This window comes from Lissotriton vulgaris, chromosome 11 (assembly GCF_964263255.1).
Source record: "Lissotriton vulgaris chromosome 11, aLisVul1.2, whole genome shotgun sequence".
NCBI lineage: Eukaryota > Metazoa > Chordata > Amphibia > Caudata > Salamandridae > Lissotriton > Lissotriton vulgaris.
The window spans coordinates 608,268,272-608,294,591 of NC_141699.1; the positions used below are offsets into that span (position 1 = coordinate 608,268,272).

Below are 26,320 nucleotides of genomic sequence, written 5' to 3' on the forward strand. Positions count from 1 at the left end.
ACTGGTTAGAGGCGGCAGACCCGAGAGCAGAGGACGGCCCGGGACCAGGGTTCGATTCCCGGCACGGCAGGTTTCTGGACCAGGGTCAGCGGACTCGATAATTCTCTCGCCTCAGTGCCCACTCTGATCAGCGATCACACTCGGCAACTCTGGGCATTAGCTTGCCTCATCTTCACTAACGGCCCCGCCAGACCGCCGGGGATGCCTGGTCTCACCCTGGAGATACCCATTAAGGGACCATCTCTCAGGGAAGCCAGGAAGGGTTTCGCAGCGGTCGAAGCGCCTTGGGACCCTACGGGTAAGTAGTGCGCTATATAAATGCCAATACATTTACATTTATATAGAACACCCTTCTAAATACAAATCTCCATCCATACTTATTAGAGGACTCCCTATTGAGTGCAGAGCTGTAGTTAGGCATAAAGCTCACATCCCCAGATCCCCAGATATTTAGTATAGGTCTACTTGGCTAAGATGAATGAATGAAGGGGATTTATAAAGCGCAAAACAGCTGCTTCAGCATGAGCGGCCCGGCATTAAGTATAGTGCTAAGTGCAGATCTATCTTCAGTACATGCTATATTTAAGTTCAGAGCTCTCAACTCAGCAATTAACAGGGCTCATTGCTCAGCACAGAGCCCACTGAACAGTATAGGCCCCCCTCTTCTATAAAGACCCCCTGCCCCCTAATGGGTTCATTGGTGAGTACAATGCTCCCCATCAGCTCATAATGTTCTTCACAGCTGAGCTCCAATCTCCATGCACAATCCTATCTCTACACGTGCTAGTTGTTTTATCTCTTGAATGTTCTACCTATTCATTAGGAAGGCTTCCAATATTTAGAAGAAATAGAGAAAAAACAATGAGACACTTCACACAAGTGACTGCTAACTTGACGAGAGACATACATGCACGATGACATGCAGAGAATAGAATATCTGTCTATGGAGAAAAGCAGCTTCCCAATGGAGGTAGGAGACCTCAGAGGACGCATTTGGCGGGATTCTGGTTCTGGCACAAGGAATATCTGTCTAGAATTGAGAGGACATGTTCAGAAACATCTTAAAGTTTTAGGTGACTGAAATGCTGGGGCAAAATGGCTCAGGTACAGGAGCATACAGAGAGTACCCGTCAAGATGCACTCTTGCAAAGAGAGAAAGGGAGAGTGTAAGTTCAATATGAATGATCATGTCAAATCAGAATGCGGTTGTTCTAGTGGAGAAGAGATCCTGTGACATGGGTGAAATATCCAAGAAAGAGCATGTCCACATAAAAAGGCAGGACAGTCAAGCATAGAGAGAATATCCTGTGACAAAAGCTGGATCCATAGAGGCCATGCATTCTGGTGCAGAGGGAGAATGTTCTGATGGAGCTCTCAGGGAACATTTCCTTAGGGAGGGAAGGGTTACAAGGCAAGTGAGCGTATCTCGTGAATCACAGCATCTCCAGTTAGTTCAACATTGGGAAGCACAAGGATCAGATACAGTGAGATGCAATTTCAAGTATTACGGAACATGTCCAAGGAGAGGGAACGTGGCCTAATACATAAAAAGCACATGTCTAGACACCTGTGGCATCTCTGACGGGAACAGCGATGGAGTTTGTGTTTAAGCGTGGGAGTCATTTGCCTAGAAAATACTTGGATTGCAAAAATGAATTGGGAAGGGAGAGGACCAAACTGGATGAGGGCACAGAGGGTGGACAAGATTTCAAGCCCTAGGGTCTAGTTTCAACAAATAGCTGTAATCACATATGCTCTTTAACCTTTTCGCTGCGGCAGCAATTCCGCCGCAGTGCTAAGGGACTGGCGCGCGGCGCTCCGATGCTGGTGACGGAACCGCTCCGTCACACCCCTCGGGTGAGCTGTGCTTGTGACGGAGTGGTCCGTCATGGCCCCGCCCGCTCAATAGAATGCGCTGAGCGAGCGGGCCGTGACGGAACCATTCCGTCACCAGCACAGCCCACCCGAGGGGCGTGACGGAGCGGTTCCGTCACCAGCGTGGGAGGGATTAAAGAATGTGCTTCACACAATACACAAAGCTCCGCAAATGAACACACTCTTGCAAGTCTGTAAATATACCTCATCTTCACACATAGCTCTGTAAATGCACTGCTGTCATGCTCTGCATCAGTATCACTGTTGCTCAAGCACTGAAACACTGGTATTGCTCATGTAAAGTAACTTGAAAAGCCCATGTTGCACCATGTGGTACTAAGGCCCAAGCAAAGCTCAAGCAATTCATGTAAGTTTTGACCCGTAGCACCCACTAATTACAGAAAAATTCCTTCCCTCACATATAGACCTTCCAACATCTGGGAGCTCCCTTGCTATGAAGCACCTATTTTATTATACTTTTGGGAGTGAAGGTCACAGTTGTGCAGTGTGGGCCTTCACAGGAATGTGGGAGTGACTGTAAGTTACAAATGTGGTGGATGGAGAAGGATTGAGAGAGAAGCTGCTGAGGAGGTAAAGGAGTCACTAAAAATGGAAAGAGAAGTCAGGACGGTGAGGTAAAGGAGTTCTTTCTTTTACATATTTAGACAGCTATCCACAGACAAACCACACACGGACGGACATACCTCAGCTGTGGCCACCTCATGTGTCACTAATGTTCTATTATTTGGTCACTCCTGATTTACATTGATGTTGGGACTCCTCTACGAATCTCAGTCAGCATAGCAGGTGTCACGAAGGAAATCTGTTGAGCCTGCTGTAATCCCAGAGTGGGTAAGGGGTCTAGTTATATGTCAGAACTATAATCAGCGATGGGGGTAGTTTTGGTGGGGAGACCTATTATATAGAAAGCTGCCAACCAGCAGTAAATTAAAAAAATAATAATAATAATAATAACTTCTTTATTCTGCACTTCCTTCCAAACTTGAAGCACATTGCATTCTGGGACTCTTTGGCTCATTGAAAAAAATGAAATGCCAACCCCAGATATACAGAATGCTAACAGCTGTGAAGCTTGATATAGATAAGGTATTGCAAGTGTCATGAGATCAGTTTACATTACTGTGTTGTAACATCGGATATAGAGATGGTAGCTGTCTCTTGCGAATCTCATTTTAAACCTTAATACATACTTGTAAAGTACAAAGTGTGGGCTTTCGTCAACAAGTAACATTAGACCTCCTATTCTGTTTTTAACTGTGGACAATGAGGGTGGCCTCACATAGTGATAAATGAATTTCTCACCTGACTTCACACAGACATGCACTTGGAGTTCAAGCTGCCACAGTGCCAGTTATGCACTGCTGGCAAGTTGCTAGTCAGTAAGTCACCCAGGCCTGGGGTCAGAGTGCAGGCTTCAGCAGCTCTTAAAAGTGAAATAAGGTTCTTAGGGCGCTCTCCTACGGCTTGATCATCGGGAGTAAGGGCATGAAGGAGATGCAACCCTGTACATCTTTGCTGCTGAACAGGGAACTTGGATTAGACCAGCAAAGTCACGCACTTCCAAGGCAATTCTTCTTCGACTAAAATGTTGAACAAACCGTAACATTAATATAGCATAAATCTGTAATGCAGTGAAGGCACCTTGAATGTGACATTGGGAAACGAGTGAAAGATTCCGGATTTAAAACGTAACTCCAAAATGGGGCACTTGGCTCGAAACAGTAAACTGTTAACCATTTAAGGAATGTTTGGGCCTAATACATTGGTAATTTATGCAAAAAACACACACAATATGTGAACCAGTTTCTTACCTTGTTTTGTGGGGGATTCGGCCCTGAAGCAGAGCCCATGGGGTATCTCCTCTCTACTGCATGGAGCAGAATGGGGGCGTTAGAAGCCACGCTTAAAATGGCCACGCCTACCATCGTGAAGTCACTAAGCAGGCCTGTGCCTCAAGGGCGCATCATTGCATATGCCTGCCCGGCAGATGAGTAGTTGCCCCATTCCCTAAATACAGCTCTGTGATGAGCATCTATTCCCTGTATTTTATTTTCGCACCTCCTGCTCACTCTCACGTAACTTGTAGAACAACACCCCTTACGACTCTTATTACCAGTCGTCCAGGCTGTCTACAATGCAGGTGGGGGCCCCTGGAGCTTGGGGGCCCCTACAATACGGGGGCTGCGGGCCTGTGTTACGCCCCTGACGCACTGAATAGCAGTGCAACCACTCATCCACCAGCCAGTCATCTCTGGCCCCCAAGCCTCGGCTCCGATAGCCAAATTTAAACAATAATAAACTAGCATTTTTTATTGTTTTACTTTTCTTTTTCGGCTGTGGGGGGTTGGTAACGACTCTCCTCTGCTACAGCGGAGGTGCCGCTTATTTGACTAAACTCTGGATCGACTCTTCCCCCCCCCCACACCCTCCATTCAGAAGCGAAACCCCTGCTCCCCCTCCCATGTACACCGAGGAGTGTTCTAGTTACTTCTTTCTCGATTCCAACCCTACACCAAAGTGCGGTGGGCTCCTTTTCATCACTGAAATTCTTATGCACGCCCACCTGATGGTGACCGACCCCACTACTATGATGCCTTTTCTACAAAGCTATGCTGCACTATGAACATGCTTGTTGCTTACTTTATTGATGAAAAATTGTAAAACCAATAAAGTAATTTCCCAAATATTATCTGGTGCGTTAGTACTCACTTAACTGTCTTGAAATGCTGATAGGCTGAGTTGGGCTTGCTTGAGTCCAGTCCCCTGACCTGTAGTTTCCTCATAAGCACTGATTTTGCAGACTAGTTCAATAGTTTATTTGACCAGTACTGGGCCACCAGTTGTACTCATGGGGGAAAGACTTGCAGTCTGAAGTAAAGTATGCCTGCTTGTATGTATTGTTTTTTTGTGCAGCATACTCCATGTGTCCTGAGACTTGCTTCAGATTATGCAATTGAGCTAAAGAAGATTTGGGTGAGAAGATGGCCATCAAAGTTTTAACCAGTCTCAGTGCTCCATTGGCTTGGGTCTTCGCTTTGGAAATGGAAACCATCCTACTCTAGGCAGGCACACAGAAGGGAGCTAACTGATCTTATAGCCGCTCTGGGAGGGCAGGAAGGGTGTGATCCTGAAGCATTACTTCATTTGTGGATGATCAGAAGTTATCCTCATTCAATTCGGTCATCTGTGAGTCAAGACCTAGGAAGTGAGCAAAGGTAAACCTGAAGGCCATTTAGAATAAACAGGTAAGCAGGGATTTGTGGACCACCAGATGGTTAGCAGGGGCTTCTGGAAACTGAGAGTGAGGCCACAGCCATGTGGACATGAGGGTAAGCTGGAGCCTAGGAGAATTACATTCAACAGGGCCTTTGTGGGAACCTAAGAGTGAGAAGGAGCCTTTGGGGCCTAGGGACAGGCAGGAGCTTTCCAGACCAGGTGATACGTGGGAATTTCATGGCCCTAGTTTGTTCAGAGCACATGGGGAGCTGACGATAAACAGAAGCCTCGGGGAATCTCTTGGGGAAGATGAACTTCACTTTGGGAAAAAATTTTTTTTTAAATGAGCTTCACTTACCTGAGAGTGAGCAGGGTCCTGGATAATAGTAAGCAAGAAATACCGGACCTAATAGAAACAAGGGATATTAGGACACCAGAGGGTGAGCAGGAGTGAACAGAATGAGGAGTGAACAATAGCCTTTGGATATTTCTGTGTGTGCAAGAGACTGAGTTATTTGAGTCTGTATAGGAGCCTTCAGTGGACCTTAGAGTGAAATGAGCTTAAGGGTCTTGAGGGAGAATGTGTAGTTTGGGACTCACTGATGATGAGCAAGAGCCTCGCTGTCTCAGGATAAGCAGGCCACCCAGTTCCTAGACAGTAAATAGAAGCCAGACCTCCAGGTAAACAAGATCCTTTGAGGACCATAAATAGAAGCCAGACATACAGATAAACATGACCCCCTGAGGATATGTTGGCCAATGCACAGTGAAAATCCCCATGAATGGGCAAAAGCTCTAGGGGCTTCTGGCAGGGAGGGCACTCAGGGATCTGAGCGTGAGCAAGGTTTAAGGAGATTCATAGACCTAAAGATGAGCAGCAAGAGACCTATGAATGAACTGCAGTGGTATAGTGGTGTTTCCAGAGTTGACCAATGTTGCTCACCCGATAAGCTGTAAATTGATTTATGTACCACAAATTTCCTTCCCCCACAATTAGCTTGAATAATAATCAAACAATACTTCACGAAAGATCGCAATCTGCAAATGTGGTCTACCTTTTTTTGGGTGCATGTGCCTATTTTTGGTCCCAATCCGACTCTGATTATTGACTTTGTATTAGGAGGAGTGTAATATTGTTGCACAATAAAAAATAACTTATAAAATCTGAGTAATATCACACAACATTTTATCTTTGGAACAGAAGGCCTCGTTTCGAGTGCCCCAGTAATCTCGATGAGATAATTAACAGGTGTTACTGATCGACTAGAATTTGCATGTTAGTCCCAAAAACGTGTAATTTTCCTTATTTTCACCCCTTTGAATTACTGGTACCCCCCAGTAACGGTAATTCGTTGGGGGAGGAGTGGCAGAGGGTCTATAAATAAGAGGCTTTAATCCACGAATGTCTTATTTACACTAGAGACATTTAATGGGATGTACTCTTCTTATAATCTAACCCCCAGTACTTTTTCTGTTGTGTGATGTATTACTGGGAAGATGCACCGAATGTAGTAAATTGAGGGGCATATTTACTGAGGGCTTGCGTTGCCCTTGCTTGATGCAAGTCATTTCAAGGCAACACTAGTCCTTAAATGGCATTTACTAACCCATGCAAAGCCATCTTGCGTGGCACTGCATGGTTTAGTAAATCCAAAGTACTGCAAGGCAGCGCATGCCGCTACCTTGCAGCACAAAGGCGTTCTATGGGTGGAGTGTAGGCTCTCCGACGTATCCACCCGTGGTTTTGTACATAAAGCCATATATACTAAATTCAGTAAACCTGGGATCACTCTAAAATGCTGCACCTTCCTGACAGAGGTTTAAAAAAGAGAAATATCTTCATTTCTCCTCGGTGCTTCCTTTTTCTAGGAAATAGTGTTTAATAGAGGCACACCAAAGCTTCATGGTGCAAAAGCTGTTGGAGGTTTACCCATTTTAGGATTAGCTCAGATCCGATTTTATTTTAGGTGCTAAGTTCCACCTCTTTTGGGCACTACATTTTGCGGAATAGGTAATTCTGTTAGGTATGCAAATATAGCCACCATTATTTTAACACCTTGGGGCAACTGAGCAAAATGGTTTTACCTGCTTGGTGGCTTGTCTTCTTTCTGTAATGGGTAGTATTTACTGGTGCCAGTCTTTACTTAATACATTTAAAAAATGTCGAGCTGTACTCCTTTCCATTAATATCTAACATAAAAAACAGTTATTTTCAAATTATAACCCTGACAGACACAATATTTATCCCAAAGTAGAAACCTTTATTGCATCTCCCTTTTCACGATTATTCAGTTTCAATGCAAATTCATCACCAGTCAGCAAATCAGGACTTCTGGAGTAAAATCAAGCAGTTACTCGCTTTTGTAGAAGTGGAATGGAAAAGAGTGCAGCCTGAAATTTGTAAAGCTGATTTGTCTTTAATTCTGTCTCTTGAAATACTGCATGTAGTTGCCTTTGCTGCCTGGTCACTACTTTAGGAAGTTTGCACCTGCTAAATACATTCAGGAGTGATATTGTTGTGTGAGGCATTTATGCCACAAGCTGCCAATGTGTAATTAGTCATTGAGTAATTAGCGATTACTGCAGACAGAATTCCTACTGCCTTTTGTGTGAGGAGGCCCTGTGTATTTTAAGAAGTGATGCTATTGGTATCTTAATTCCATTATTTGCAATTGCAAAGGGCAGTTTGGACTAACACCTAGCACTGATCTCTACCTTGATTCTTCCCTTTCTATGACATGTGAGTGTGAATTTACTGGCTCACAACAGTCATCTAAAGGTATGCTTTTTAGAAGGTCTGTAATCATGGACGTCACTTCACCAAAATGCCTGGGGTAGCAGAAGTGACATCGCACACCATTTGACCTTTACTTTGACTCGCACACGCTTGCTTACACCTACTAACACATTTAGACACTCTCGTGCACATAGTCACAGTCTCACCCGCAAGCATGTATATAACATAGATGTAACAGCATTTTTTACTTACCTTAGCTTCCAGATACAGTCACATTCCAGCTAATGTACTACCTTTTTTTTTAGTCAATAATATTATTCACTATTTGTATAATCATTTTTTTTACGGAAACCAGGCAAGCGGAGCTCCAACCAGTGTCCATTAGGAAGAGCTGCCCCTGTGTTCTAGGCACTGATTTTACCACCTCTGAGCCTAGGGGTCGCAAAAGCAGTTCCAGGGGTAGGAAGGTGCAATCAAGGGGTCGCTGCTGCGACCCCTAAATTACGTCCATATCTGTAATGCAGGTCTTTGGCACTCCTCAGTGGAACATTAATCTCACCTTTACCGCTCATGTGAATTCACTTACCAAAAGCTCCACCACTGCAGGTGAGAGGTCGTTGAGGGGTTAAGCGTAAAACATGTGACCAACCTTTCATATCATCATCACCCAGAGTGTGCTTTCAATTCCATCCCACTCATATTTTGGTGAATTGATGTTGAAGCCTAGGAAGTATCTCAGCAGAGGCTGTTGGAATGCAGTTTGGGCCTGGTTTGCTTTTAGGAGGTGTAACTACACATATAAACCACTTTTTACGTTAGAAGATTATTTAATTTTAGCAAGTAAACCGATACTAAGAGAAAGATTTAAACCAGACTGTGGTCATGGACGCAGCGGTACTGAACGGATGCCTGGCCTTACCACTGTACTTTGTGTTTCAGCGGAAGAGAAGGTTGCCTTTGTGAATTGGATCAACAAAGCTCTCCAAGATGACCCTGACTGTCAGCATCTTATCCCCATGGACCCTTCAGACAGCAGTCTCTTTAAGTCCCTGCGGGACGGCATCCTTCTTTGGTAAGTCCTAAAAATTATCATAGGTGCTGTGATTTATCTGTATTTTTTGTCAAGTATTGTTCATATTCCTGCTCTTTGTTTTGTTCAGACAGAGGTATCTGCTTCCGTTGGCCATTCTACTGAGTAGAGTAAGACAATGTCTCTCTTGTTATGACTAAAAGCGAGCCCCGAAATATTCAGTCAGTATCAGGGGGCGTAACAAACACCCCCGCGTCTCCAGTAGGTGAAGGGGGCCCCCTCAGCTCTGTGTCTGTGTGCAGCAGCAGTGTCTGCAGCCTGCTCTGAGCCCCTCCACTCTGACCCAGGACTGAAGAGAAACAATGTAATAAGTTACATTGTTTCTCTTCAGTCAGAGCCACGAGCTGGAAAGAGGATGGGGTGGGGGCCCTCAGGGGGCAGGATGCCGAACAGAGCACTGCTCAGGACCCTGACAAGAGTGGAAGTGGGGGCCATCAGAGACAGCATTCCCCACAGGGCACAGCCTCTGAGAAGGGAGAGGACAAGGATGGGGGTGGGGGTGGGGGCCCCAGAGGAGACATCAGGAGGCTGCACAGAGGAGAGCTGACACGGGAAAAGGATGGGGGTAGAAGCCCCAGAGACAGCGCAGAGGAGAGCTGACAGGAGAAAGGAAGGGGTCCCCAGAGACAGCGCAGGAGGCAGTGCAGAAGAGGTGACAGGAGAAAGGATGGGGACCGCAGAGACAGCGCAGGAGGCAGTGCAGAGGAGAGGTGACAGGAGAAAGGATAGGGGTGAGGGCCCCAGAGACAGCGCAGGAGGCAGCGCAGAGGAGAGCTGACAGGAGAAAGGATGGGGTGGGGGTGGGAGCGGGGCGGGGGCCCCAGAGACAGTGCAGGAGGCAGCGCAGACGAGAGCTGACAGGAGAAAGGATGGGGGTGGAGGCCCCAGAGACAGTGCAGGAGGCAGCGCAGAAGAGAGCTGACAGGAGAAAGGATGAGGGTGGGGGCCCCAGAGACAGCGCAGGAGGCAGCGCAGAAGATAGCTGACAGGGGAAAGGATGGGGGTGGGGGCCCCAGAGACAGCATTACCCACAGGGCACAGCCTCTGAGACGAGAGAGGTCAAGGATGGGGGCCCCAGATGGGAGAGGACAAGGATGGGGTTGGGGGCCCTAGAGACAGCACAGGATGCTGCGCAAAGGAGAGCTGACAGGGGAAAGGATGGAGGTGGGGGCCCCAGAGACAGCGCAGGAGGCAGCGCAGAGGAGAGCTGACAGGAGAAAGGATGGGGTGACCTCAGAGACAGCGCAGAACGCAGCACAGAGGAGAGCTGACAGGTGAACGGATGGGTTGAGGGCCCCAGAGACAGCACAGGAGGCAGCGCAGAGGAGAGCTGACAGGAGAAAGGATGGGGTTGGGGGTCCCAGAGACAGCGCAGGAGGCAGCGCAGAGGAGAGCTGACAGGAGAAAGGATGTGGGTGACCTCAGAGACAGCGCAGGATGCAGCACAGAGGAGAGTTGACAGGTGAAAGGTTGGGGGTGAGGGGCCCAAAGACAGCACAGGAGGCAGCACAGAGGAGAGCTGACAGGAGAAAGGATGGGGTGGGGGCCCCTGAGACAGCATTCTCCACAGGGCAGCACAGAGCTGACTTCGGCCAGAAAGTTTGCAGCTCCAGAAACAGGATCTGCTGGGACGCATTTGAAGGTAGGAGTTAGAGCTATTGATTTTGTAAAGGACAGTGCATTTTACCTATGCATTTTACCTATGCGTTTTCTTTTTAGAGTGGAGGGAATGTGTGTGGTTTCAATTGGACATATATGGTTTGGATTGAAATTGTTAGTTGTGGAATTGTGTTGCGTTGATTGGATCTGTGGGGTGAAATAATGTGGCATGGTGTGCAGTGTAATTATGTGGTATTGAGTGGAGTGGGATTGTGTTTCTTGGAGTGGAATTATCTGGAATGGTATTTTGTTTACTTATGTGAGGTGCTGTTAAATATTGTAGCATGATGTGGAATTTTGTGGTGTAGATTGGATGCATGTGGTGTGTTGTGTATTTGTGGTGTTAGTCTGAATTATGCAGTTTGTTGTGAATTATGTGGTGTGGAATGGAAATGTGTACAGTTGAATTGTGTGACGTGGAAGTTGCGGTGTTGAGTGAAATTATGTTGAGTGGTATTATGAGGCATGGTGTGAAGTGTAGCTATGTGGAGTGTTGCTACGTGGGATAGACTGGATTTATGTGGAGTGTATGTATGCAGTATGGAGTAGAGCATAATTATGTGGAGGTTAATTATGTGGAGCTGTGTGGTATATGTGGAGTGTTATGCTGTGTGATACATGGCATGGAGATGAATTGTGGAATTGTGTAACATGTGGAATTATGTGGCGTGGTGTATAATTATGTGGAGTGGAATTATACAACATGTTGCAGAGTTGTATTTTGTGGAGGGTAATTATGTATTTTAGAGTTGAGTGTAAATATGTTGTGTGAAGTGTAATTATATAGGTTGAAGTTGAATTATGTGTAGTTGAGTTGTGTGGAGTGTAATTATGTGGTTGGAAGTGGTATTAACTTGTGTGGAATGTTATTCTGTGATGTGGAATCATGTGGTATGGAGTGAAGTGGAAATATGTGTATTTTTAGGATTATAATTATGTGGTATGGACTGTTGTAGGGTTAAATTATTTATAGTTGAATTGTGTGACGTGGAATTATAAGCAGGGGCGTAACACAGGCACCCGTAGCCCCCGTGTTGCAGGGGCCCCTCAGTGGTGCCAGCAAGCACTGCACATCAGTGACCGTCTGGGATAGGTAATTAATTAATATAGGTAGGTTATGTAACTTACGCTCGCTCTAGACTTTTCTTCATAAATTAAAAGGTAAAATGTAAAAAAATGATAATGGTGTACCCTGCGCAGTGTGCATATGTCTCCACCACTGCGTCTGCGCGGTCTTACTCTTCAACCTTAGGGTAGGGCTGGTGACCAATTGTCATGTGCATTGCTGACTGGTGAAGCGAGGAAGCATCCCAAAGGCCAGAGTGGAGACAATTGAAGGTAACGTGCGACGGCAACTGCTGGCCATAATTTAAATATTTCTCTGGCTAGCCTTGTTTGCCCTGTCTTCTGCGGCCCGCGCAGGTGAGTCTGTCTTTTCACCCAGTCTATATCACCCCCCCCCGCAGACAAGTGCACCCTACCCAAAATTCATTGCGATGACGACGACCGCTAGTGTGCGCAAGGTCTCCAGTTTAGAGTGAAGTCATTCAGTACAAGAAAGGCGTCTTTGGTACATGAAGGTTGTTTGGAAAAGAGAGGGGGGATTATGCTACACATTAAAGATTAAAAGTGCGTGTCATCAGTTTCACCTGCGATTTATGTTGATTTGCGTATTTTACAGAAAACACAAAAATTGTCATTAAAGTTTGTGGGCGCAAGGAAATGTACCCTTCATCTATGAATTTACACCTTCGTCTGTGAGTTTGGGAGAAGTTTCCCGGTTTCGCCCAACTTTATCAAGGCAAAGTGGTACCCACTTCCCCCCCAAAACTGACCCCATTTCTTTTGTCGTTGATTTCTAGTTGCAGAGTGATGATGTCAGTTCTGAAGGGGTGGGTCCAGCTAAACTGGACATCAGAGTGTGAGTGGGTGGAGTGGGTGAGGGTTGGGGCCGAGAGGGTGAGGATTGGGGCTGTGGTGGCTGTGGTACTACATAAATTGCGGCTTGCAGAAAATAATGGTTTCTAGCTGAGACAGATAAAAGTTACTAAAACACAGCAACATGCATTGCTGCACAGTCAAATGCCCTTCGCTAAAATTGACAGGCCACCTTTCAGTTACTCTCTGCTGTTTGGTTGGTAAACTGAGACTGAGGTGTAACGTTTGCCAGAACAGTCTTAAAAGGTGTAAAAATTACAAAAAATTAAGTACGAGTATCACAAAATGTGCGGCATTAGACCGCATAATTTTCCTTTTCCTGCTGCATAATTGAGTACCTACAGCATAATTCTCATCGCACTGCATACCATGTACTTCCACTCTGAGAGTAGAGTAGAAATTTCTTTATTTAGAAATAACACAGATATCTTTAAAAGAGGATTACATAATTCACATTGTATACAGCTCATTAAAAAATGAAAACAGCAAACAGTCGCTTAGCCAGCCATGATAAGAATAGGGGTCTTCCGCATCCTCAGCCTCCTAGATCCGTAAAAACATTTTTTTTAAAAGAAGGATAAAAACCAAAAGAAAAAGTAGTACAAAAGTTAAAATCTAATATACAGGGAACTTCTCCCCATGTTCTTTACTCTCACTAACTTGGATATCAGGCATATAAAAGACGACCCAGTTTTCCTAGTGGTACTACTCATATTATTTTCATTTCATCCCCCTATAAGTTTGGGATGTATCGTAAGAATCATTAAGTAATAAAAAGGAAAAGGGAAATAAGGGGGAGGATTTAGCAGGACCTCTTTAGCTTAAAATTGCGATATGCTTGCTAGATAAACTTTGTTAGTCTGATGTTTAAGTCTGTGTTTTCAGAGTTCAGGGCCACGATAATGGCTTGCCTGCAGGTTCGGGCGCCCAACCTGTTCCATTCGGCTTTTAGTTTGCACCTGCGTTGGAGGTTGAAGGCTGGGCAGAGGCACACCACATGTAGCAATGTTTTGGCTGTTTTACCGCACCCTCTGCATGTTAGATCGTCCGCGTGCGTCTCCAGGGAGGTAGGTCTTGCAGAAAACGCCAGTCACCCATTCTAATGGCTATAAGGCTACGTTTTAGGAACAGTGAATAAGTGCAGGAAAGGTAAAAGGCGGGGAATAGCCAACTAGTTTACAAGGGCCCAAGAATGGCTAAGTTTTGAGAAGAGCGCTTTGTCTGTGATAAGTGTTCTCATTCTTACACATTTTTGATGGCGATTTTAAACGCTGTCTGACTGGGGTTAAGGGCCCATAGGTCACCTGCTGACATTTGTTGGATCTAGTCCTTAAAAAGGCGACCAAACGTTTCCCTCTGTTTACTGCTGTATATAAGAGCCACCAATCCTACCCCATTGATATGAAAGGAAAAAAATAAAATTTACAGCCTTTCTAAATTACGAAGCATGTTCTACCAGAGGTTGCACGTGACGTCCGTGGAAACAGGCACCAGCGCGTGTAACTCTCTTCTCTTTCTAGACTTTTTTTTAACACCAGCACAACCTACCTCTCTTGCGACCTTTGAACTGTGGGGCGCTCCGTGCACTTTTCTGCCCTGAAGCCGTTGTACTCCGCTCAGTAGCAGTAAAAGGATCAATGTTTCTGGTCCATAAATGTCGCCAAATCCCTGACCCTGTGGGTGTGACAAGATCACCCAGCATCCTGCCGCAGAAACCTGCCAGCCCAACAGACCTCTCCAGGCAGAGAAACCTGCCAGTCCTACAGACCTCTCTGGACACAGATACCTGCCAGCCTCACAGACCTCCACAGGCACAGAAACCTGCCAGCCCCACAGACCCCTACGGGCACAGAAACCTGCCAGCCCCACAGACCTCTCTGGGCACAGAAACCTGCCAGCCCCACAGACCTCTCTGGGCACAGAAACCTGCCAGCCCCACAGACCTCTCTGGGCACAGAAACCTGCCAGCCCCACAGACCTCCACAAGCACAGAAACCTGCCAGTCCCACAGACCTCCCCCAGCCAGAGAACCCTGCAAGTCCCACAGACTACCCCAGGCAGAGAAACTGCCAGCCCCACAGACCTCCCCGATGACAGAAACCTGCCAGTCCCACAGACCTCCTCTGGCAGAGAATCCAGCCAGTCTCACAGATCTCCGCACAGAAACTTGCTGGCCCCACAGAGCTCCCCGGGCATAGAAACCTGCCAGCCCCACAGACCTCCCCAAACACAGAAATCTGCCAGCCCCACAGACCTCCCCGGGGACAGAAACCTGCCAGTCCCACAGACCTCCTCTGGCAGATAATCCAGCCAGTCACACAGATCTATGTACAGAAACCTGCCAGTCCCACAGACCTCCCCCGGCATAGAACCCTGCCAGCCCCACAGACCTCCCCAAACACAGAAACCTGCCTGCCCCACAGACCACCCCAGGCACAGAAACCAGTCAGTCCCACAGACCTCCCCAGGCACAGAAACCTGTTAGCCCCACAGACCTCCCAGGGTACAGAAACCTGCCAGTCCCACAAACCTCCCCAGGCACAGAAACCTGCCAGTCCCACAGACCTCCCCGGGAACAGAAACCAGCCAGTCCCACAGACCTCCCCAAGCACCGAAACCTGCCAGCCCCACAGACCTCCCCAGGCACAGAAACCTGTTAGCCCCACAGACCTCCCAGGGTACAGAAACCTGCCAGTACCACAGACCTCCCCGGGCACAGAAACCTGCCAGTCCCACAGTCCCCCCCAAGCACAGAAACCTGCCAGTCCCACAGAACTCCCCAGGCACAGAAACCTGCCAGTTCCACAGACCTCCCCGGGCACAGAAAACTTCCAGTCCCACAGACCACCTAGGCACAGAAACCAGCCAGTCCCACAGACCTCCCCAGGCACAGAAACCTGCCAGTCCCACAGACCTCCCCGGGCACAGAAACCTGCCAGTCCTACAGACCTCTCTGGACACAGATACCTGCCAGCCTCACAGACCTCTACGGGCACAGAAACCTGCCAGCCCCACAGACCTCCCCAAGCACAGAAACATGCCAGTCCCACAGACCTCCACAGGCACAGAATATGCCATCTCCACAGACCTCTCCAGGCAGAGAAGCCTGCCAGCCCCACAGACCTCCCCAAGCACAGAATCTTGCTGGCCCCCAGAGACCTCCCCAGGCAGAGAAACCTGTCAGTCCCACAGACCTCCCCAAGCACAGAAACTTGCCAGCCCCACAGACCTCCCCAGGCACAGAAACCTGTTAGCCCCACAACCCTCCCAGGGTACAGAAACCAGCCAGTCCCACAGACCTCCCCGGGCAAGGAAACATGCCAGTCCCACAGGGCTACACAGGCACAGAATCTGCCATCCCCAAAGACCTCTCCAAGAAGAGAAACTTGCCAATGCCACAGACCTCCCCAAGCACAGAATCCTGCCAGCCCCACAGACCTCACCAGGCAGAGAAACCTGCCAGTCCCACAGACCTCCGCAGGCAGAAAAACCTGCCAGACCCACAGACCTCCTCAGGCAGGGAAAACCATCAGCCCCACAGACCTCCCCGGGCACCGAAACCTGCCAGTCCCACAGACCTCCCTGGGCACAAAAACCTGCCAGTCCCACAGACCTCACCATCAGGGCACATGAGAACATTTTTCTATTTTTGTGCTGTGGCCAAAATAGAATACGCTTACTATGGGCTAATTATTGTTGCTATGTCATGCAAAATGAATTTGTTCTGTTTTTTTACCTGGTGTTAAAGTGGATGTCTTATGGCCAGAAGTTGTAGGTCTATTGTTTTTCTAAAGAGATAGCTCCATAACTGAAATAAGAGGCATTTCTGGCATCTTCACAGTGGCATAAGATACGCCCCCGTAGCCCCCTCGGTGCAGGGTGGGCCCTCGAGCTCCAGGGGGCCTCCTCTGCAAAAGTGGTAGATGGTGGCCTGGGGAGGGGGCTCTCTCGATGTACTTTGCAGGGGGGCCCCCTCAACATTCGTTACACCACTGGGCAGTATAATGCATTGCACCCATATTCAGGGCCTATTTCACAAAGCCATTTTCACAAAAGAAAATGGCAGGATTTTTTACCTCCAGGCATTCTCATGAGATGACGTAGCAGCCATAAATGCATATAATATGCATAATGTTACCACACAACACACTAATATTATGCAAGAATTAATTCCATGCAAAGGTGGAAAAAGGGCAGGTCAGCGTGGTACAGCTTGAAAGTTTGTGACCACATACAAATACGTCAGTTTGTTAGCATTCTCAAATTTCTTCCGACTATTTCCTACTTTGGAAATGGTCAAAGATTCGGTCCTGTGAGTAATGCAAAATATACCCTTTTAGGGTTGAAAGGGGAGCAGAGCAGCCACAAACCTTAAGGGTAAAGAGGACAAGGTTTCTCCACTGGAAAGAAAAACAAGCATTTGCAATGCAATAGGTCTCGCATTATTAAAGTTTGAGCTATTGGTGTTGCATTATTTAGCAATGCCAATAGCTCAAACTTTAATAATGACAGACCTATTGCATTGCAAATGCTTGTTACTTGTATGGCTCAAAGTCCCACTGACTATAAAAATGGATTGGTGGGCGCACAGCCGGTTTGTGTTTAATTTCTGCTGATGTTTTATCAGTGTTGGGTGCTACATACAGGTGGCGTGTCCGTCCAACACGCGTATATGATGCTTCTAATTAATGTGCCACCATGTGACTTGATGGCATCCCTGTATTTTGTGCACACCTTTGGTGCTCAAACAATCAAGCTGCCACAGTGAACGTTTCACAATTTATTCTTGTGTCATCGTTATTGATTCATAACATGCGATTTCTTATCCTTGTTTTTACATATTATGCACTCTTAAATCTGGCTCCAATGCATTTCGGGTGGTATACCCTTCATCGGGGAGCATCTGCAAATAACAATGAAGATATAGCTGAGGGGCAAAAAAGGGAGTTTCAGTGTTCTACTCGTAGCATGCAGGTGGGGGCAAGGAGGTAGGTTGGGTCAGTGGGGTGGTTGGTAAGTGCTGGATGTGGTGTGATCGAAAACATATTTTCCAAGACGGGTTCTTGTTGTGCCTAATCGAGTGGCAGTGATGCGTTAGGAAACGCGTGCTCGCTAGTAGCCATAGGTGATGAGTTGTATTTAGCCGTGTGGCAGTGATGCGTTAAAAAACGCGTGCTCGCGAATACTAGTAAGTAACAAAGCTTGCTGGAAGCGTGGTAAACACTCACGTATACCCGGTGAGATTGAGCATCTGTAAACAAACGTAAAACGGATGTTCAGAAAAACCATCCGCGAATGTTATACCTAGCGCGTAAGGCGCCTGAGTTTAACGGACATTCAAGTTTCTAAGATGTTACTTACTGGTGATTGTGATTTTCTGAGGATTAGGTCCTCCGGCGCTTCTCGAACGCTTCACTTCTCGGTGGATCCGGAAGTGTGTGAGTGTCGACTATGGGCGGTGTAATAGAGATAGAGATAAGACTCAAAAGGCAGCCATGTTGGGTAAGTGGATTAAGTGACGACATGAGTGGGCAGTAGCCAAGGTTTGTCTGGAGCGATAAGTGAGGGATAAAGTTCGGAGTAATCATAAAATTCAAAATGAACATAAGATGAACGTAACATTCAACACAGTAACACAAAATAAAATAAACATCGGCAAGCAGCTGCATTCTAGGAATGTTTGTAGGCGACAAGGGGCACCATAGGAGGTGCTTTATAGGTAACAGGAAAATTCCAAGCGATCATTCAGTCCCATGGGCTTCATGGACTGTAATTTAAAAATCCATGCCATCTCTCTTCTCAAGAGTTCTTTATTATTGTCTATGCCTTCATGTTTTTCACCAACTTCGAGTATTAGGAACTTAAGTTGTGAGACGTTATGTCTGAATTCTGTGAAGTGGGCAGCCACATTAGATTTTGTATTGTGTGTCCTTATGTTAGATTTGTGCTCGTTGATACGAGTCTTTATCTTCCTTTCGGTTTTGCCGATGTAAATCATGCCACACGGGCATTTGATTAAATAAATGACGTTCTGTGTGTCACATGTCGTGGTGACTCTCAATTTTATTTTGTTGCCTTTCATCGGATGGTTTATGGAAGTGCCCTTGATGATACAGTTACAGTTCCCGCAATTCATGCAGGGTCGGGTACCTTTGTGTTTGATGTTGGCAGGTGTTTTCTTGTTGAGGATCTCTTTTATGTTTGCACTACGGGTGTATGCGAAAATGGGGGGATTGGCAAAGATGTTTCCAAAATCTTGTTCCGCGGTTAGAATCGGCCACTGTTTTAGAATGATCTTTTTGTAGGCTGTGCTGAGTGTAGAAAACTTGGATACCAAGACCATTCTGTCTTCCTGTTGTTTAGAGGTTTTTTTTAACAGTTTATCTCTGGGGGTCATTCAAGCTTTTTCGGCAGCTTTTTGTATTGTCCCTTCGGGATAACCTCTTTCTTGGAATCTTCTTCCCATTTCATCCAGGCGTAACTCTACTTGTGCCTCGTCTGAGATGATTCTTTTGACCCGTAGCATCTGTGACATTGGAAAGTGCTGTTTCAGAGAACCTTGATGGAAGCTGGTGTATAGGAGGGTGTTGTTCCTATCTGTAGGTTTTCGGAAGAGGTCGGTTATTATGACATTTTCAGTATTGGTGACTTTTACATCGAGGAAGGTTATGGTTTTGTGGTTGGTCTCCCAAGTAAATTGTATTTTTTCATTTGCTAGATTCAGATTTCTCAAAGCCTGTATTAGGGTCTCTTCCGAGTTTTTCCAGATGATAAAAACATCATCGATGTATCTGGCGTACATCTTTATGTTTTCCATCCATTCAGAGTTGTTGTAGATATGTTCCTCTTCAAAGAGTTTCATAAACATATTCGCATAGGTCGGTGCGGCACAATTGCCCATGGAAGTCCCGGACAGTTGGAGGTACCAGTTATCTTCTTGTTGAAAGTAGCTATGGAAGAGCGTGAAAATTATTAGTTCCATTAGGAATGTCTGCATCCCAGTTTCTATTGAACTTTCAAGAATGGCTTTCTCAATTGCTTCTATTCCTCCATTGTGGGGGATTGAGGTGTACAGGGATCGGACATCCGCTGTACATAGAATTAGTTCTTGGTCATTAGTGATTTCGATCTGGGCAAGTTTATTCAAGAAGTCGGTGGTGTCTTGAATGTAGCTTTTCATCTCTTTTACAATCGGTTGTAAGTAGCGGTCTATCAGTTTTCCCATGGGTTCATGGAGGGAACCCCTCGTGGAGACTATTGGCCTGCACGGGGGGTCCATCAAGTTTTTGTGAATCTTAGGGATCATGCTGATCGTTGGACTTCTTGGGAATGGTTTCATCAGGTATTTTCTGGTCCTGTCGTCAATTATAGATGTCTCATGTGCTTTATTGACAATTTGAGCGAGTCTCTCTTTGAATTCGTGTGTCGGGTCATTTGGAAGTTTCATATATGTAAAGTCGTCATGGATATGTTCGTCCATTTTTTGTTTGTACATAGTGGAGTTCATCACCACTAGTGCGCCTCCCTTGTCGGCCTTTACACATTTGATGTGTGGATTGTTTGCGATTTTTTGTAAGGTGTCATAGTCCTTTCTTGACATATTTCTCTGTGGAGATTTGTTGAAGTTGAGTTTCGATATGTCTTGTTTTGTCAATGTTTCAAAAAGGTCTATGCTCTTATGGCTGGTTGGAGCTTCAAAGGTACTGGTTGGTCTTAGTCCCATGAGCTGGTCTGGTTTCTTGTTGGTTGGTGGATTCATCTGGTCAAAGAAGTATCACAATTTTAGAATAATAAAGGATGTGCCTTTAGATAGTAATTTCATTTCATAAGGGTTCATGAACCCTTATGAAATGAAATTACTATCTAAAGGCACATCCTTCATACCCACAACAAGAACCAACCATCTAGAACTACAAATTAGCATATACAAATTCATACGGAAACTAAAGTTGCGCTCTTATTGCTTCAAGTCTTACAGCTCTACATGTAACCCTTGGTGATATGGTTGTGTTACATAGCCATTTGTTGGGTCCTGACAAACTTCTTAAAAACCATCAGTCCTTGTAACCTTTCTTTCAGACTCAGGCGAGTGCAAGCTAGAGTAACTGTTGTGTAGTGTTTGATACTGAACTGCTCTGGTTTCTGGTGTTTGATGCCAGGACTAGGGTCGGATTACTGATGCATTTTCACAATCCTTTTCTGTCCAATTGTACTTGCCACTCAAATGTCCTTAGCCCTCTTGTTTCTTCTGAGCTCTCATACATTGCCGTTTTGTTCCTGCATATATATGTGCATGCCTGCTTTCACTGACAACCTGTCCTGGTGGTTTACCATTTCCCACTGGATATTGCCCCTAATGGTCACCTATCCCGAGCCTTATGGTTTGTACTATACTCCTGAAATGTGTAGTTGGGTTATCTGCCACCATTCGCTACCAAGTAGGGGGTTGATTTAGGCTGCATGGCCAGTTGTGCCTTAAATTTACTGAAGACAAAGGCTGCCTTTGGCTCGGATTCCTGATATATGTTTCAGGAGTCTGCATATGTTTTCTACTTGTGCTTGTGAATGCTGTGTGTCCTTACACTCAGTTGAACATTAGAGTGCCAGCCAGAAGCGGCAGTGGCCTGTGATGATAACACAGTGTGTAGAGGTTGGTCTGCCTGGATATGCTGTTCTTGGTGAGAGCTGGCTGAGGGATGTGGAGCTTCCACCAAGTGTCCTAAGAAGCCCGTGTGCAGGTGGTCCATCTGTAGGATTTCTGCATTACAGACCCACCATGCACCCCGCTCAGATTAGATCATGATAGGGTTCAGAGGAACCCAAGTCCGGACTTGAATTTAGTGGATACAAAATCACTGCCCAGTACCTTCTGTTAAAGAAATAATTCTATTCTAAAATTAGAGAATTTTTGGGAGTTAGGTAGAGGTAAACTGGCCTTACATTCCTTTTGTTTTTTAATCTGAATTTCATGGAATCAGTACTTAGATGGACAAGGCATTGCCGAAGTAAGAAGTGGATCTGGTGATCAGTAGGATAACCAATGACGGACCAGCTCTCACTTTCAGCATTCGAGGAAGCTACAGTGCCTAGACTTTCATAGAATAGCCAGTGTGCACTGCAGAATGATTGTAGGACCAGCCTTCCTGGATTGAATGAACCTGCTTTGAACTATGAGGTTCTCAGTCCTGTGGGATTAAGTGCACTCTACAAACTGGATTCTATTTCAGTAAAGAATTTCTGTAGGTTCTGCGTGATTCAACTGTTAGTATTGTGGTCCCTGGTATGTCACAGAGGCATAAGACCAGAAGGGATCCTTCGACACCAGCCTGGATGCCACAGAGCACGCTTTATGTAAATAGTTTCAATAAAAACAATGTGTTGCATACACACACTTACTGAGTGTACAGCCTTGTTGAACTGTCTAAGTGAATGGCATAAATGCATACTACCTTGGTTGAGTAATTAAGAGAAGGCAAAGTGTTCATTTCCGTGCTCTCCTTTTTGATAAAATGATATATTTTGCAGACGGCTGAATCCTAAACATGACATAATGGTGTGCATCATAAGGTGCGAACACCTCCTTGTGGAGATCTGGTGTAAAAGTGATGTCTATCTTTGGTTGTGTTATTTAAAAAATAATTATATAGTGTGTTTTTAAAAATATGTTTGCAGGTTGCACCTCCGCGATCTGTAAAGCACCTATTAAGGGCAGAGTGGAGGCTCTAGGTGTGCGCTGCAGAGGCTACTATTATCTCCACAAATATATGCTGTGACAAGTTCAGAGTCTGGTGTTAATGCGTTGCCTGTCTTTAGCCACCTCATTGCATTCTTTTCTGCAGCAAGTCGTTGGGGTGACTGAGCCTGAGATGACTGAGACAGTGACTTGAAAAGTGAGTGTCAGATTTGAGTTGACAAAGGGGAGGCGGTAGCTAGTTATCTGAATGGTTTCTCTTCACAACTCAAACTCTGTTGCAAAGTTAGACCGAAAATAGCTACCAAGGCACACATTACCCAACTAGAGGCTTTTAGAGGGGCCTGACTTTACCAGAATATACCCAGAGATGTGTGGGGGCCAACCGTCCAACTGCACCCTTCCACGTCTCTTGAAACACTCTGTCCTTGCGTTCCTTGCTACAGCCTCCTTTAAAGTAAAATGGTGGTTGACCTAGTCCTTGCTTCAGGGCTCACCGGCTTCATGAAAATGAACTGGCACAGATCTAACTCAGCTGTTTGTCAGCAGAGGCAGATACCTGTGTCAGTTACCCTGATGACAGACTTGATGTCCTTCCGAGATGACCAACTTGATGTGCCCAATAGCTTCAGTGGAAGATCCCTCCGTGGAGGCCAGAACTCTACTAATAGATATAATGCATACCCTGAATGTCGGCTCTCGTTGTTCTAGTCTATCCTTTGTGTGTATTCTTGTTTACATACATTTGATGTACTTAGCGCCAACCTAATTATATACCAATGGAACGCTGTGCAAAGCAGAGAGTTCTACAGGCAGGTCAGCATGAAAAGGGAAATGTTGAGGTTTAGGCTTAAAAGCAGGAGAATGTTTGGCTGCAGCTTAAAGGAGTGAGTACTGAAGGGGTAGGTGCAGTCTGGATAAGAATGGCGAGGGAGGTCCTTTAGGACAGGGTTCTCCAAAGTCTGTCCTGGAGGGGTGGATCCATGCCAGATTTTTAAGATAACTCATTTATCTAAATGGGGATATGATAAAAATCTAGCATGGATCCGGCCCTACAGGACAAACTTTAGAGAACCCTGCTTTAGGCAATGTGAAAAAGAAGTGTGATCCAGGAAACATGAGTGAGAGTTATGGAAGGTGGAGTAGGAGCAGTTTTTGAGACCGAGCAGAAGTAGGTAGTAAACTGGAAAACGTGAAAAGTCGAGAGAGGCTTCAGTCCCTTGGAGCAAAGTGGAAATATTCTTGGTTAAGCAGGGCCGGGCATGACACCAAAAGCAGCCTTGTTAAAAATGTTCAAACCAGGCCTACTTACCTACCCACTTTCGTTCCCTTCCCCCTTCCTCTCTCCTTTTCTTCGTTGCTGTCCTGATTTCTAGACTCGCAAAGCTTCTGGTGCACATCAAGCATGTTCCCCTCAATCTCTTGATCTTGTTTGCCAGCTACAGTGTGGTGTTTAAATTGACTGCCTTGTAGATTATCCTGGAGGATTTGAATGACATGTAGTGGGCAGCCGGATCCAATGGAGTTCTCACTGCTTTGGTGACCTGCTGTCACACATTTGAAACTTTCGAGACAAGTAACTGCTTAGAAGACAGTCTTCGATGGAATCAAGTGGGGCATTGGAGTGGCAGCCAGCAAAATATTTTTTCAGATGGATGAAAAAGTTATCTTCGTCTAGTTCACAATTTGTGCCCTTAAGTTGATGATGGTGTCTGTGTGAAGCCCAAGGATTTGCAGCTGTTGCAAGTCATGAAGCCAAAGTGTCTAGGTTTATCTTCAGGAGACGTACTTGTGCCTGTTGTTGTCGGCAGTCACTGGTGAGAGTACAGATCTGTCTTGATGGGTTTCATCCTGAGGTAGTCCTTGGACAGTGCTTCTTGATTGGGAATGAAGTAGTAGTTTAGATCGTCAATATAACGGCAAGAGGAGACTTTCTGGTAGAGTCCTTATATCAGTTAATATTAATGCCCCTAGGAGCCTTGGGATTCTCGAGGGCTTCATATATAGGATGAAGATGTCTAGTAAGAGTGTGAAGCCTTCAGGCACCCTATGGATGTCTGAGATACCTCAGACCTAGAGCTACTCATCTGGAAGAGCTTAAGCTCTGTCCCTCAGGTAGGATACACACCACTGCAGGACTCTAGTTCGAGGACAGAGTACGAGGGCATTATGAACACAGTTGGTGAAGGTGTCGAAGGATGCAGAGAGGTGGAGAAGGGCAAGAAGGCTTGCATCATTGCTGTCCTTTCATTTCACTCATTGCAGCGACTGAGATCACATAGGAAGTGCACTCCTGCAGTGGAAGGTTATGGGTGCCTGAGAAATAAAGGAGAGACCACAGGGATACTGAACACCAAATGCACTTGTGCTTGTGTTTCACTTTGGATCACTAGAGCAATTTTGAAAGAAAACAATAAAAAAACTGAACAAAACTCTGAAAAGACTCATAAACTATTGCAACAGCTACCCATCGGGGTAAAGGCTCCACTACTAAAAAATGTTTACCAGCTCTGTCCTACGCCCTAATTTAGGCTTTTTATTTTTATGGATTAGGGGTCTCTCATTTTGGACATCTGGTTCCAATAGAATAACCCTTTGAATTAGGACAGACATCACTGAGTCCTATAACCCTTTTCCTTTGTGCTATTAAGGTGTCGAAGGATCCAGAGAGGTGGAGCAAGGCAAGAAGACTTGAGCCATTGCTCTGCTTTTATTTCACTCATTGCAGACTGAGAACGCATAGAACGTGGACTCCTTCTTCCTGGCCACCTGCAATGGAAGGTTATGGGTACCTAAGAAATAAAAAGAGTTAGGGTCAACTACAATATAACAAATACAGTGTAACCCATTTGTTCACACAGTAAAGCTCTGAGTCGATAGATGAGATTAAGTATGGATTTATTCAAATTCAAAGCCGAACTGTATATCAGTCTCAGGAACATAGTATAAAAATTAGGGCTGGACTGGTAACCCGAAGTAGCCCTGGCAATTTTGTAGGACCACCCCCCCCCCACCTTCCCCCACCCCCAGGGTGGAGGTTACAGGGGGCGTGCAAGTGTAAAGCACTGCTGCTTCTGTTACTGGGTGCGGGGCGATATTGCTGCACTGCTGCAAAACTGGCCTCCAGTAATGAAACACCGGGCTCCACCCTTCCAGCCTCCTGGGAAAACGCCCAATACCTGCTTCTGCCAGGCCGGCCCTGATAAAAATGCAGTTCACTAAAGGATAACCGCAGCACCTCACAAAGTTAATCCTCAACAACAGAAAGCAAATTAGGAATTCCATTGCTAAAATGTAATGGATGAGAAACAAAGTCTGATGAGTGGATTGAAAGTTTTGATCCTCCTGCCGGTACATGAGGTTATCGGAGGAAATCTACTAAGCTGAATGCTATTCTAGGACTCAGGAAACCGTAGTTACGTCAGGGAAGCAGAGAAAGGTGTCAGTATAGCAGAACTTCTGTAGAATTTCTCAAAAGTAAGAATATTGTGCAGCATGAAGCCACACAACTGGATGTCACAAAGAGGTCGGTGCCTCTCAAAGTTTAAAGGGAATCTAACTAACCTAAGGTGCGATGCCCAATTATACCCACCAAAAGTACCTTTGATAATCCCATGTCACATGTCCAATTATTTCTTATCTTCAAACAATACTATTTGGCAACTTCACTCGAGACTTCTTTCCTTTGGTCCACACATTAGAACGTCCTTTGATTCCTCCCATCTCCTCATTCCGCACAAACAGGAGTCCTCCCTTTATTTGTTAAATCTTCTTATCCTTGCCAGAACATACTCCCTTTGAGGCTTACTACCTCTCTAACACAATGTCCTTTACTTTAACCATGAGCTCATGCAACTGCATCTGCAGAGGAGAGAAAAACATTGCATCCAAAGCAAACATTCCCATTGAAAATTAAACATTTCAAAATACAAAAGCTTGAGGCCTTTCTTTGGTCAACTTAGTGTGGCAGGAATCTCAATACATGTTGAAATGTATAATTACGGCTACATATACGATTATAATATGGATGGAAAACACTAGTCAACTGAATATATTTTCAGTTATAAAATAAATGCAGAGCATTATTTAAATT

At 45.7% G+C, this 26,320-nt stretch overlaps 1 protein-coding gene across 2 annotated transcripts in view; it reads left to right on the forward strand.

Annotated features, from left to right (window-relative positions):
• Window positions 1-26,320, forward strand: part of PLS1 (plastin 1) — a 637,640-nt gene that overhangs the window by 488,488 nt on the left and 122,832 nt on the right. For both annotated transcript variants that reach the window (XM_086943716.1, XM_086943715.1), the window contains exon 5: window positions 8,789-8,921. In XM_086943716.1, the coding sequence (XP_086799842.1) occupies window positions 8,789-8,921 (133 nt within the window). The remainder of the gene's footprint in view (window positions 1-8,788; window positions 8,922-26,320) is intronic.